The following is a 12,119-nucleotide window of genomic DNA, read 5'->3' as shown; positions in this document are numbered from 1 at the left end:
GAGTGCAAAAGCAAGGCAAATATCAGGTAGGTATTTTACTCCCAGCATCAGGTATCAGGGATTCAAAGACGTGGAGATCTGAAAGCTTATTTGGACCATTATATTTAACAAACTCCAAAACAGACAGAAGGATGCTCTGCTCACTTAATTTCCTCCAGCCTTTTATTGCAGACTCTTCTAGTACCTAACTGACAAAAATTTGCACCATTACAGAAAGAGTAGGAATACATAAGGGAGGAGAATTTTGGAAATGGAAAAATGATAAATCCAGTCACAGGGCATTGTTCCAGCACCTATTAAAAACAAAGAGATTTGGGGCTGGATAAAGAATGGGTCTACTATGATTGTGCAGACAACTTGACTCGATATCTGGGGGTGCTCTCTTTACTATTCTTAGGAGTACTTGGGGCTTGAGGAATACAAAAAAACTAGTTCTGTATCTACAACAATTAATAAAAACCTGCTTACAGGGAATCAAGCTGACTGTTATGCTCACTGTTTTATTAAAGCACAGGAAAATCCTTACATGGAAGTCATCTACAAGAGGGCACAGCAGCCAAGGTGGTGCTTCATGTGGACCCAGTCTGCAAGTCAAAAGTAAACTGTGAAGTTTACTTTACTTTAGGCCATGCCAGTAGCTAGTGATCTGTAGGGAAATGAAGGGAAAAGAAAAAGGTTTGAGATACAGCTGGACTGAGGTGATAAAGACACAGAATACAGTGATTTTTCTAACTTCTCTTTGTCATAAGATCCATGATTTTGCCTAATCTCTCTTTTTAACTATTCCTACCTTTTTCCTTCCCAAAATTTGCAGTCAGATGGCAGTTCTGCCATTATTTGTAGTCAGATAGCACCCCTATCTTCAAGTCATTAACTTAAAAGTAAAATATTTTTATGTGTATTTATTTTAACTTTGCTTTGATTGTTTCTTTCAGCAGGTCCTTATATTTACACTGTGAGAAATTGTTTCATGTTTATTTTCTGCATCATGTAGATTATCATAGAGCTCTTTTAAATTAATCAGATATTCACCTTCCTTCTGAGCCAAGAGTCTTATCTTGCTATTTAAGTTTCTCCTCACATATGAAACTATTCTGTATGTCAAGACTCTCCTCCTGCCATGTACTCCACATCCTCCTTCAGACGGGCTACCTCTGTTATTCAAAATGTAGACTCAGAGCGAAAGTTTACACTGGCATAACAACCTTTTCCAATTCATTCTGCATTCCTTTCTCATTAATTGTTAACTCTCTCTTTTTGTTTGTTTCGGTTTAGTTTTGCTTTTAAGAGTATAGAACATTAACCTAAGGCTTTTCATGAACTGTTCCAGATAGAGTACATTTACAAGATGTGACAGTTAAAGTTTGTTTAGATTTTCTTCTGAGTATATTGCTCCACACTCATCAACATGACCCTCACATGCCATTTTATTATCAGCCACTGGTCCTTCTGAGTTCCTTATGCAAATCTTCTCAAGTAAGTTGAGCAGGGCAAATCATCAACCTCTCTGAATACTGATCGCCAGCTTTTCTAACTTTCAGTGGATTGTAATCCCAATATTGACCTTTCCCTCTTACACTACTGGACCGTTTGGTCTAGTGTCTTTCATTCATATATTTGGCTGACTCAAGCAGACACAATATTTATGAGGTTTAAAATGAGGAAGCCAAAGTACCTGAATCAGCCTATGCACTGAACAAGGAATGGGCAATTGTCCTATTCCTAAGGCACCTTTTGCTGTCTCCATTACTCACTGCTGCAGCCAGAATGAAGTTACACAATGTGGCTGAGCCAATCCAGCTGCTCAGGGCTGCTCAGACAAGACATCTTCCTCCCACATCTCTCTTCCCACATTCTTGGCCTCATCGTCCTGTGTCTCTCCTCACATACCAGATCTGCCAATTGTCTGATACCTCAAAAAGCCAATTTAACTACCTAGCCTACAAAAAGTTGTTTATTTACTTCCCTGTGTCAAGTCCATTTTTCAACCATTTAAAAAGTTGAATGGTGTGAGCACAAAGCCTGTTGAAAACCAGATTTGGCACAAGGAAAGGGTATGGAGTCTGTGACTGGAGAAAGTAGTAAGACCTCCTCACTTTTAAAGACAGTGAGCCATCAGATGAGATGAAGTCCTTTCTTGTGAAGCCGCTCTTAGAACAGGTTAAGCTGCCAAGCTACCTTACTGCTCAGCCAAGGGACGTCTTGCTCTTTCCCCATATTTCCAAGTTCTCTTTTGCTTCCTCTCTTTTTTCTCTTAGTATCCCTTCTTTATATCAGCTCTGGAAATCACACTGCCTGACTGAACTTTTCTGATCCTGAGGTAAATCAACTCATCTCAGCAATCAGCCAAAGCAGAATAAACAAAACTTTTTTGCTGGGTTCGAATTTGCATAGATTGCATCAGTTTACAAGGAGATCAGATGAGATCCTGGAGACTGTTTAAGATAAGCACTGGAGCAGAGTGGTGGGTAAGAGAGGTGAGAAAGGGCAAGAGGGAGCGCAAGAACACCCATTCCTTGTTGCATTTAAGAAGTTATTTTGAAACTATACCCAAAGACTGATATGGTTAAAGCTGGGTTCTAAATCTGAATTAAAGATAGAGTTTAAAGAATTTCTGTGTTGCAGTATTTTTGCAGAGAAGAATAACATACTCAGAATGATCTGCTTAGGAAGATGGCAAGTAATACACTAGCGCTTATAATTCCCTTTCCTTCTACTTTAAATACAAGAATGAATTGTTGACATGTCTTTTTGAAGATTTCAAAATCCGTACATATGTTTGTTTTTTTGGGTTTTTTTTTTCAAAAAATGAGTACTGCAAAACAGACCCTGAAATTCATTAATTACTTCTCCAAGAGGGAAGATACTGTGATGGAGAACAATTTGGTGAGCTTGTGGGTGAAAAATGTGATGCTACCAGCTAGCCACCTTTTAGCTTTTTGCATGCAGAAAGTATGATTAAAAGGTGATCATACTCAAAACTTGAGTGGTTGTTGCTTTTTATGTCAACATGGCATGCTGGGAAGTTCCAGGGTCCTGGTCTAGAATGTTAGTACAATATTCCTGGAAGATCAGAGCTGCAGTTTAAAGAAAACTAAGGACATGCACATACAGATACAGATAATTTGAGGCACTTAAGAAGTTTAAGGACAAGCTAACTGAACTGTTGTGTCAACACTGCCTACAAAATTAACCTGCCTCTCTGCAAAGTTTTGCTACTATTTCTACTGTATCCAGAAACTAGCTTATGTGCTAAGGAATGGAAATTCAAGCTCCTTCTTTTAATAAGAGCAATATCCACTCATTTTTATATGTGGTTTTGTATGTTTTTCTATAAACTAAGTAGGTCTTTTTGCCCCTTATGTTACTTCTCTTTGCGTTCTACAGATTAATTGAATATTGGAAGAAAGTGCATGTAGTCATTCCTTTATGGTGTACTAAACATCCTTTGCTTTTGTTTTTAGGAAAGGGCTATGTTCCTCATGCTTAAGATTCTCTCCTTTATTACTTTGTAAGACTTTATCATACACTCACGTACTTTCTACCTGATTCTGGCTTGCCTAATTGTGAAAGTACATAGACTGAAAGGCCTCTTTTTTCCCCCTCAGTTGTGGGGAAAATGTCTGCTTATTATGCTGGAGTCTCTTTGCATAGCTACATGAATGCAACAAACATTTTGATTTACTTGTGTAGAGGGACCCATATTGCATATATTTGGTTGAAATTGATTTTGCATTTGCTAGAGGAAGAGGAACAATTTACATGGTATTTTAATTTTGAATAAATTAAAATTGTGAGATGACTCTTCAGAAGTAATAAAAGCAGCTACAAATATCTTTGAGTTCCCATTTATTTGCATAATTAAAAGTGAATATTATTTTGTAGATAAAGCTATTTCATTTTAACTTCACAATATAAATAGTTTCTTGAATATTAATTATTCTCTAGGAAGTTCTACATTGATTTGATTTTTATGCCAAATATACCTTGAACTTCTCTTAGGTACTGAAAAATTTTCCCAGTCCTTTGGATATAAGAAAATTCCGTCTTTTTGCCACATATAACTTCATTCAAAGCAAAAACAAAGACTTCTATGGGCATAATGTGTGCTTAGCTTCATAATACTGAAACAAGACTATTTCAAACCTACCCTGGCATCAGGATAAGAAATCTGTAAGTTATTCTATTTAAGGTTCCCTAATTTTTTGTGTTATTTGAATGAATACGCAAATATTCAAGGCTTTTAAGAGGCTCCGATCCCTCTCTTTGTAGTTACAGTTCAGAGAACTCAGAGGCGTGGGACTGAACTGAAAATATGTGGGGTATTCCTAGAGCTGCCAGTAATAGGTAAACCATGAAACGGGCCTTTGCTTTGTTTTCTTCAGGAAAATTGAATTCTTGAACAAGGGAGGAAAGGGGAAATTTAGAAAAATACTTTTTTTTCAGATAAGCTCTTACTCTGTTAAGCTCCTATTTAATCATTGCCCCTGGCTGATAAAACAATTCCCTATTGTGTTGTACCTTTGGGCAGCCACATAAAGAATCTGCCCTGTGAGGGAAAAAAAAAAAAAAAAAAAAAAAAGAATTACTTACATCTAATATGTACCTGTTAAATTACTGCAGAAATGAGAGGGCTACGGTGTGCTAGGGCTGTGCACAGGACTTTCCACCTGCCCTGGGACCTTCACCTGCTGGCATCAGCCTTTTAGGCACAATGGCTCCTCTTTCCCCTGCTCTACTCCAGTTTGGGGAGGGGTTGGGTGGGAGTTTTTTCCGCCTGAAGCTCTACTCCAAATCTCTCATTCCCAGAGGGTTTCTGTGAACAGGAACCATGGTGTGCGTTCACTTCCCTTCTGGCAAAGCCAGTTTAAAATAATAACAAAAAAGGTCGTGAAACAGCTTAGTACGAATCCAGTCTTTCATGTTGCTGCCTCACTTGTTCTCTTCTAGGCCACATTTTCGAAGGTACATTTAGTCTATAAGGGCTTCCATGCAAATAGCTCGTTTACTTAAAAGTCCAGGGAGAGCAGAGGGGCCACAGCGGTCTTTTTCCCTTCATCTTCCCCGTACTCGTTCAACACCTTATGAAGAAGTACTGAGGTACTGAAAAGGCAGGTTATTATGCATTGAGAACTGGTGTGGCAACTGTAGCTCGCCCTTCATTAACGTGCGTTTAAGCTGAGCGACTTGACCTGAAGTGGCTGGAGCCTCCCGGGGAAAGTTTTCAGTGCTTTTGTGTGTGTGCGCGCCTTTACGGAGTTCCACACGGGAGCAAAACCCCCTCTTTCCCATTTGCTGCCTGCTGCCCTGAGGGTGACAAGGCTGAAAGTTTAGCAAGTTCTGTGCATAACTCCACATCACAGGAGCAAGAGCGTATTCCCCCCCTCCCCTTTCTTTTTCCTGCTTCTAAACACCTCCTTCAAGTTCGCAGCTGGGCAGGACTCCAAAGGTGCAGCAGCAGCAACAAGCTGGAGTTCAAAGTTAGCAGTAAATTGCACAACTTCCAGCTCATCGCTACGCTCGGTGACTATTAACAAGCTGGAAGGCGCTCAGGCAAAAAAATAGGGGAGAAGGGAACACCCTCGAATTGTTTGGGGATCGCTGATGTTATGCCGCTGGGATCATGGCTCCTTTTGGAAGGAATTTATTAAAAGCCCGGCATAAAAACAGGTAAAATGCGTGGGTATGCGGAGGAAAGGCAGGGCTCTATGGGATGAATTATTTTTTATACTTTTTGTTTGGTTCTGGGGGCAGGATGTGTTACCCGGACCGTGCCGTTCCCGGCAGCTGAACTCCGGGGCTCACCTGCGAGCGGCAGCCGGGCAGGGGGAACGGAGGGGAGCGGGCCGGCGTGTGCCAAGGGAAGGGGCTTTTGCCTTGCTCCCTTCCCCGGACCTGTCGTGCCCCTCTTCGCTCTGGCCCTTTTGACTAGTGGGCAATATTTTCCGTGAGCGGGAGGCAGCCCTTCCGGACTTGGAGCCTTCCCCGGCTGAACCGATGTGCCCCGCGCAGGGAAGGTGACGCTCGCTGGGGCCGGGAGAACCGGCTGCAAGCCCGACCTTCGCGTCCCGTAGGCGGCCAGGGGCAACCCGGAGCTCTTCCCCCGCCCCGGGACAAAACTCCCCGAGTTTCTCACGGGAGGGCCGGGCTCCGGGCCCCGCGCCTTAGCCCCGTTGCCCTGGGAGGTTGACCGGCAGCCTGCATTCCCGTCGGATCAAACCCGTCCCTTCTCTCGTCCGCTGGCTGTCAGCCTGGGAGGTAGGAGAGCATCGAGCTCTCAGCGTGGGGAGACGGAGCGGGAGGGAACGATTTTTGGGGTTTTTGTTTGTTTGTTTAGCCTTTAGTCCAGGATGGACTTGTACTGTATATACTTTTCTTTTTTTTTTTTTTTTTTTTTTTTTTTTTTTTTAAATTCTTCAGCGGGACTGCTGTGGTCCTTGTGTCAGCTACAGCGAAGTTTCTTTATGGGGACTTTGCCCCTTACGCTCTACATGCTTCCACATGCCCCACACGCGGGCTGCAGAAAGGAGAAGGAGGGTTATGTAATCATGTTAGGCACTAGGGTGGTACTAGGTTTTTTTTAAGAGTGAATTTGCTTGGACCCTATGGAATGTACAGTGGCTGAGCCCATATAGCTTAAGCTGATCAGAAACAGATTACTGAAATTTTGCCTCACTGAGAAACTCTAAAATCACTTGTAATCCCATCCCCGTTTTGCCTAGTGCTCTTCACTGAAATTTAGTTTTTATTTAAAGGAATGCAGAGGATGATCTTTTCAATGGGGAATATAATTGAACTCTAAAGAGTCTTGTAAAAATGTCCCATTTCTCTTCCATGTTTGGCTTTTGGTTTTCACATTTGAAAGTTATTTGGGGGGCCTTGTATTTTCTCGGATTGTGTAAAAGTATTAAGTTAGCATATTGTGTAAAAATATTAAGTTAGCATAATGTTGAATATTAATTAGAAAGATTGAAATGGTCAATGTTTTAAAATTGGATACTATTTTAGAATTATTAATAATGTAGTTCATGGATTAAACAGCGTATTTTGGTAATGTGTCTGAAATGAGTAAAAATTTTATATAATTCTCATGGGGCCATTTTTTGTTTAGAAGATCAAGAAAGATGGACATGAACTTTTCTATGAAATTGCTTTCACACAGAGCTGGAAATTTATTGCTCTTAAATTGAAAGTTTTGTTCCTGCTATTACCTACCTGAATAAGGATTAAATCACAAAGCACATTTCCACTGTGTTCAATGGTGAAATTGTTTCTCTTTTGGGTATTTACAATGTCTTTGCACTAATTGCATCAATCTCATTATGTTTGCTGATGTGACATTTTGTTCCTCAGGAAAAGAAAGTCATAATCCAAAGCTTTAAATAGGCAATAAAAATTAAAATACCAAAAGAACCATTACTGGTTCATCTAGGACTTTCTATTCATTTTATCCTCACATCCCCATAAATAAATAAATGCCTCTAATGGCTGAGAGCTTTGTGGCAATAAGAAGGGGCTGTGTGACCAGAGAAGTGTAGGGGGAGAGGGTCAAGAACAAAACAAACTATATACTTCTTAAGATGTGTCATTATCTATTCAGATATTTAAATTTTTGCATATTTAATGTTAGCTTTGATAATGAATTCTGAGAATTAAACTTTGTTTATGCAGTTAGTAAAATTGTTTTGCAGCATGATTGAAGAGCTATGTAATAATTATTTCTCATTTTAATTGTATCTTAGTGAATTCATTGAAACCTTGAGAACTGGGCTTAAAATCCCTGTGTTTAGGCCAGTATCTGGAGAGTCAGAACTTGTGGCTCACTACTTTGTCTAACTACCTGAAAAGAAGGACCAAAAAGGGACATACACAAATGTATATCTTTAACCTGCTGCTGCTTTGTAAAATAAGCTTAGTGCTCATTCACATTTCTGGGAAACCGAGCTTTTTCCCTTTTCTCTGGAAGTTCTTCATGACCATTTGCTACATGAAAACATAACTCCTGAAAGTTATAAGATAAGCAAATGAGGAATAAAATCTATGTTTACATGAGGACATAAAGCTAAGTTGAGGTAACAAAGGTAGGTGGAAGGAGAGCCAGAAGGAAAATGAAGGCGTTACAGTCATTTGCTCAGATAACAAGATGACACCACTGTAATTAGTGCTTGTCTTGCAGCATCGCCCAGAGGTTCCAGATCAGGTCCATGTTTAATAGTAGGCTCTTCACATCCAGATTGTAAATTGTCAGTCTCTGCCCCTAAGACCTCAGAGTTTAAACAAAGAGGTTACACTGAGTCTGTGTCTAAGCAAGAGGCGAGGGACATTGTCCATTATGCCACAAGTCTTTAGAGAAAGAAACTGAGATTAAACCTCAGGAAGACAAAACCTGTGCTGAACTACTGTTAGTATTTGAAAGATCTTCAGTCAGTATTACTCTCTTGGGCTTCTGAAATGTCACTAGTACAGATACAGCACAAAGCCCCTGTAGCCAGGAGATCACTCAAGCCCTGGTTTGATTTCAGGGGAGTGGCCTCTAGGATTCTGACTCCAGCATATGTTTCTTGGCAAGAAGGACAATGATATCTTTTTCAAGAGCTATAAGTAGTTTTTACAGCATTCCTTGTCTTTCTGTGACAACCAGAAGTAATCACAGTCCCCAGAATGTTTATGTGCTTGTCACTATGTCCCCAGGAGAACAATACTTCCAAGACGCCCCACCCACTTACAAACCCAAATGTGCACAGCAGGGACAGGTTGTACCCTCTAAGGCAACAAAGGAAAAACGAAAGTTTCCTTCAGGACTAAGGCTCTGAAACATGAATAAACTCAAAGGGATTTTTTTTTTTTTTTTTAATGCAGATCTCTTAAATTTGCTTTCCTGGAGAGTGAGAGGAATGCTCAGCTCACATCACACTTCAGAAGTGTAGTGAGAGCAGGAAGTGCTTAGCTGAAGGTGGAGGAAGAGAAAAGGCACTGAGTTCTTTGCTCAGAAAGTCTAGTATTAATCTAACACATTGCTCTACACAGAGACAAAACAGTTCCCTATCTAAATATGAGAAATACAGAACATAGATACTTGCAGTGTTTAGATACCAGGGTTTCACATTGTATTCAATTTCCTGATTGCTCAGCAGAACAGGAATTTATGCTGCACTTATTTTCAGTAGGATTAAGACTTCTCCACTGTTGGGTGCTAGATTTGATCACTTTTGAAAATGGGTTTTAGGTATATTTAAATATTTCATGGATATCTGGATATATGTCATAGTAGGAAAACTGACCTAATTGCTATTTCTTTCATCTAGACACTTCCTTGGGTTTTGCAAATAAGCCTTAGATTAAATTGTTGAATATCTACTGTTTCATTTGCGTTGTAGATGGGATACTGAAAGGGAGAGGGTACAGATGAACCATCTTAATGCTGTAGGGCTGTCCTGTTATGTTCAACACCTCGAGAAATACATTTTGCCAGTGTAGTTCATGCTGGTCCTATGTTTACTACTAATGTTTGTACGGTCTGTTGGCTTGCAACAATTCTGAACCCAGAGTAGTGTTTCATGATTAAACAAATGTGTTACAAATCTGTTAATATTTAAATTTGTTTGCTGGTTTTGCTTTTCCTTCCTGTATTTTTTTCTATTTTTTACTGTTTGCTATTTTCCACTGTTTTCCACTTTTATTCACTGCCACAGTAGTTAATGTTTTTCTGTAGGAGGACTTACTTTGCCTACTCTTTAGTTCTGCCTTTCTTTATTCAGCTCATCTCTGGTTCAGAGGTAGAAAGAAAGACCATGTATCTTCATTCAATGTTATAGGTATAAGAGGGAGTTCTTCCTGGCCTGACAGTCAGAGGCCCCTCCCCAGCGAGAGACACATTCAATTATTCTCTCAGTTTATATATTACAGTGCAGGGTAGTGAGTTAAATTAGAGACTTCATCTATCTGATACTGGCTTAGTATTTCCATGATCCCTCCCTTTCTCCCTCCCTCCAGTAGTTTCTTATTGCATCTAGTTAGCACAGTGATTTGTGTATTGCTCTGAACATCTCTTCTTCTCTACCTGCGGTTGAGTATACTGCTGTACATTTTAAACCTTTATGAAGTAAAACTGAAAATGCTCAGCATTGAGGTTTGGACTGGTAAAGCCCTTGGAGATCAGCTGCTTGTCTGAATGAACTGTGTATGATCCACAATGTAAGTCTCATGAGATCATGTGAGATGTCTAATATTTCTTTTGGATGAGCACATCTGGATAAATGTCTATATGAAGCTATAAAGGTGCTTTCTGATACAAGACTACAAGGTATTTGGTATGTATGTTGGAGAGGGTAGATAAAAGTTTTACAATCAGTTAACCTGTGTTAAATTTTTAGATTGAAAATATGGTGCTTGTTTTGTAATGGCAGAATGAATTATTTTTACATATTTTTTTAAGTTTTCCCTGAGTGTGAGATGTATTAGTGAACTATCAAAGAAGTTGTTCCTTTTTGAGCCAGACTTCATACATTATAATTTATTTTCTGGTCTGCTTTGGAAGCTTTGTCTCAGGGGTCAAAATGGTTGCACAGATTTTCTAATAATCTTTGTACATATTTGTTCACTTCACTTTCAGGAAGAGCTTTATGTCTAGCAAAACACTAACCTTATTTCTAAAGAGTTAATTATCTACTATTCCAGGAGGGCAGGCAGCAATTTCATCCTGAAGGAGTAAATAAAACGAGTAATAGAAGTGTAATACTACACCATCTAAGAACATGACTTTGGTTAAGTTGAAGCTAATCTGAAACACTAATATAGTGTAGAGTCAGGCTGAGAGATACATTTCAGACAAAACTCCCATTTTGTTTAGATTAAAAGATTAAAGAGGAACATATTAAAAAGAGGAAAAATTTTGCTGGTTAGTTGTCATTTCCTATTTTACTGTTGAAAAACTAATATTGTGCATGAAGAAAGACACATTGCTAAATATGTAATTAATTCAGTAGACAGAAATAAAGTTTCCGAGTTGGGCATATTTAAAATTCTATTAACTTTAATGAAAGTCAGTGATAATCACAGAGTAGTACATCCTGATTTACCTATACTCAGAAAAAAGAGTTTTTGTTTGTTTTATATGAGTAATAATAGCAATTTAAAACTCTGGTCTGAAGCACTATTATTTGAAAACATTAACATCTCATATGCTGTGCAAGCCTTAATTAGTTCGTCCAGCTTCTATATTTAGTATGTTGGTAAATCCTTATTAATAGTGATAGAAAGGATGATGCAATGTAAAAATGTTAAGACCACGCATTGTGTGAAGCATAGGCCTGAATGTTGGACATGCTGGTACCCAGTCATGTGTATAGGTAACTGGTCTGTTATTGTTGCTTCTATTGTTTCCCTTACATGTTATGATACTCTCGAGATGATGACTTTCTGTCTTCTGAACAGTGTTTCCATGCTAGCAGTTCCTCAAGTATCACACAAGACAAAATAGATAAGAGAGTTTCAGGAAGCCTTGTCCAAAAGAATACTTTTTTGAGCACGTTTCTGGAACTTGACTCAAATAGGCCACATTGTCTTTTCCTGGTTTGACCTAGCCAGAAATAAACTTAGGGTGCAGGTGTTGCAATAGGGAAATGATACCAATTTTTTGTGACCTCAAACACCCGATAAGCTTACATAATTTTTCTTAGTAGTAATTTGGGTGTTAATATTTACAGGCCTCGGGAAAATAAGTAGGACATGACTAGATAGTGTAAAATGTATAGAAGTTCAGACTGTGAAAGCCAGTAAGTGGGAGAGGTAAGAATTAGATGTGTGAGTTCTTTTATTGCAGTCCTTATGCAGTCCACTAAACATAGATAGTCATACAGGAAAGTGACAATACACTTGTATTGTTTAAGTTTGATTTTATGTGATTTTTCTGAGGAATTTTTCATCAGTTTAAAATTTTACATAATGTTAAAAATGTCTTGTAAGGAAGATTTTAATATCCCGGACAGAAAAATAAATAAAGAAATTCCATGAGCATCTTAATATAATTTGAGGTGGTTTTGTGAAGTGAACAAAAGAAATTACCTGCAGAAACTAAAAAAATAAACCAAAAAACAGAAAGGAAGGTTCTTGATGGTAAT

At 39.0% G+C, this 12,119-nt stretch overlaps 1 protein-coding gene across 4 annotated transcripts in view; it reads left to right on the top strand.

Moving 5' to 3' along the window:
• The window catches only part of RASSF9 (Ras association domain family member 9), a 43,676-nt gene that overhangs the window by 11,639 nt on the left and 19,918 nt on the right, over nucleotides 1-12,119 (top strand). Inside the window, exon 1 of one of the 4 annotated variants that reach the window (XM_002192536.7) lies at nucleotides 5,389-5,670. The exons of 1 other annotated variant lie outside the window; for it this stretch is intronic. In XM_002192536.7, the coding sequence (XP_002192572.3) occupies nucleotides 5,624-5,670 (47 nt within the window). In that variant the 5' untranslated portion in view covers nucleotides 5,389-5,623. Of the gene's footprint in view, nucleotides 1-5,388; nucleotides 5,671-5,768; nucleotides 6,259-6,468; nucleotides 10,195-12,119 lie in introns of those variants that run through there. 2 more of the 4 variants (XM_030260760.4, XM_072923182.1) reach the window with 2 other exon arrangements.

Source organism: Taeniopygia guttata, chromosome 1A (genome assembly GCF_048771995.1).
Source record: "Taeniopygia guttata chromosome 1A, bTaeGut7.mat, whole genome shotgun sequence".
In the NCBI taxonomy this organism is placed as follows: domain Eukaryota; kingdom Metazoa; phylum Chordata; class Aves; order Passeriformes; family Estrildidae; genus Taeniopygia; species Taeniopygia guttata.
This window is presented reverse-complemented; position numbering and strand designations above follow the sequence as displayed.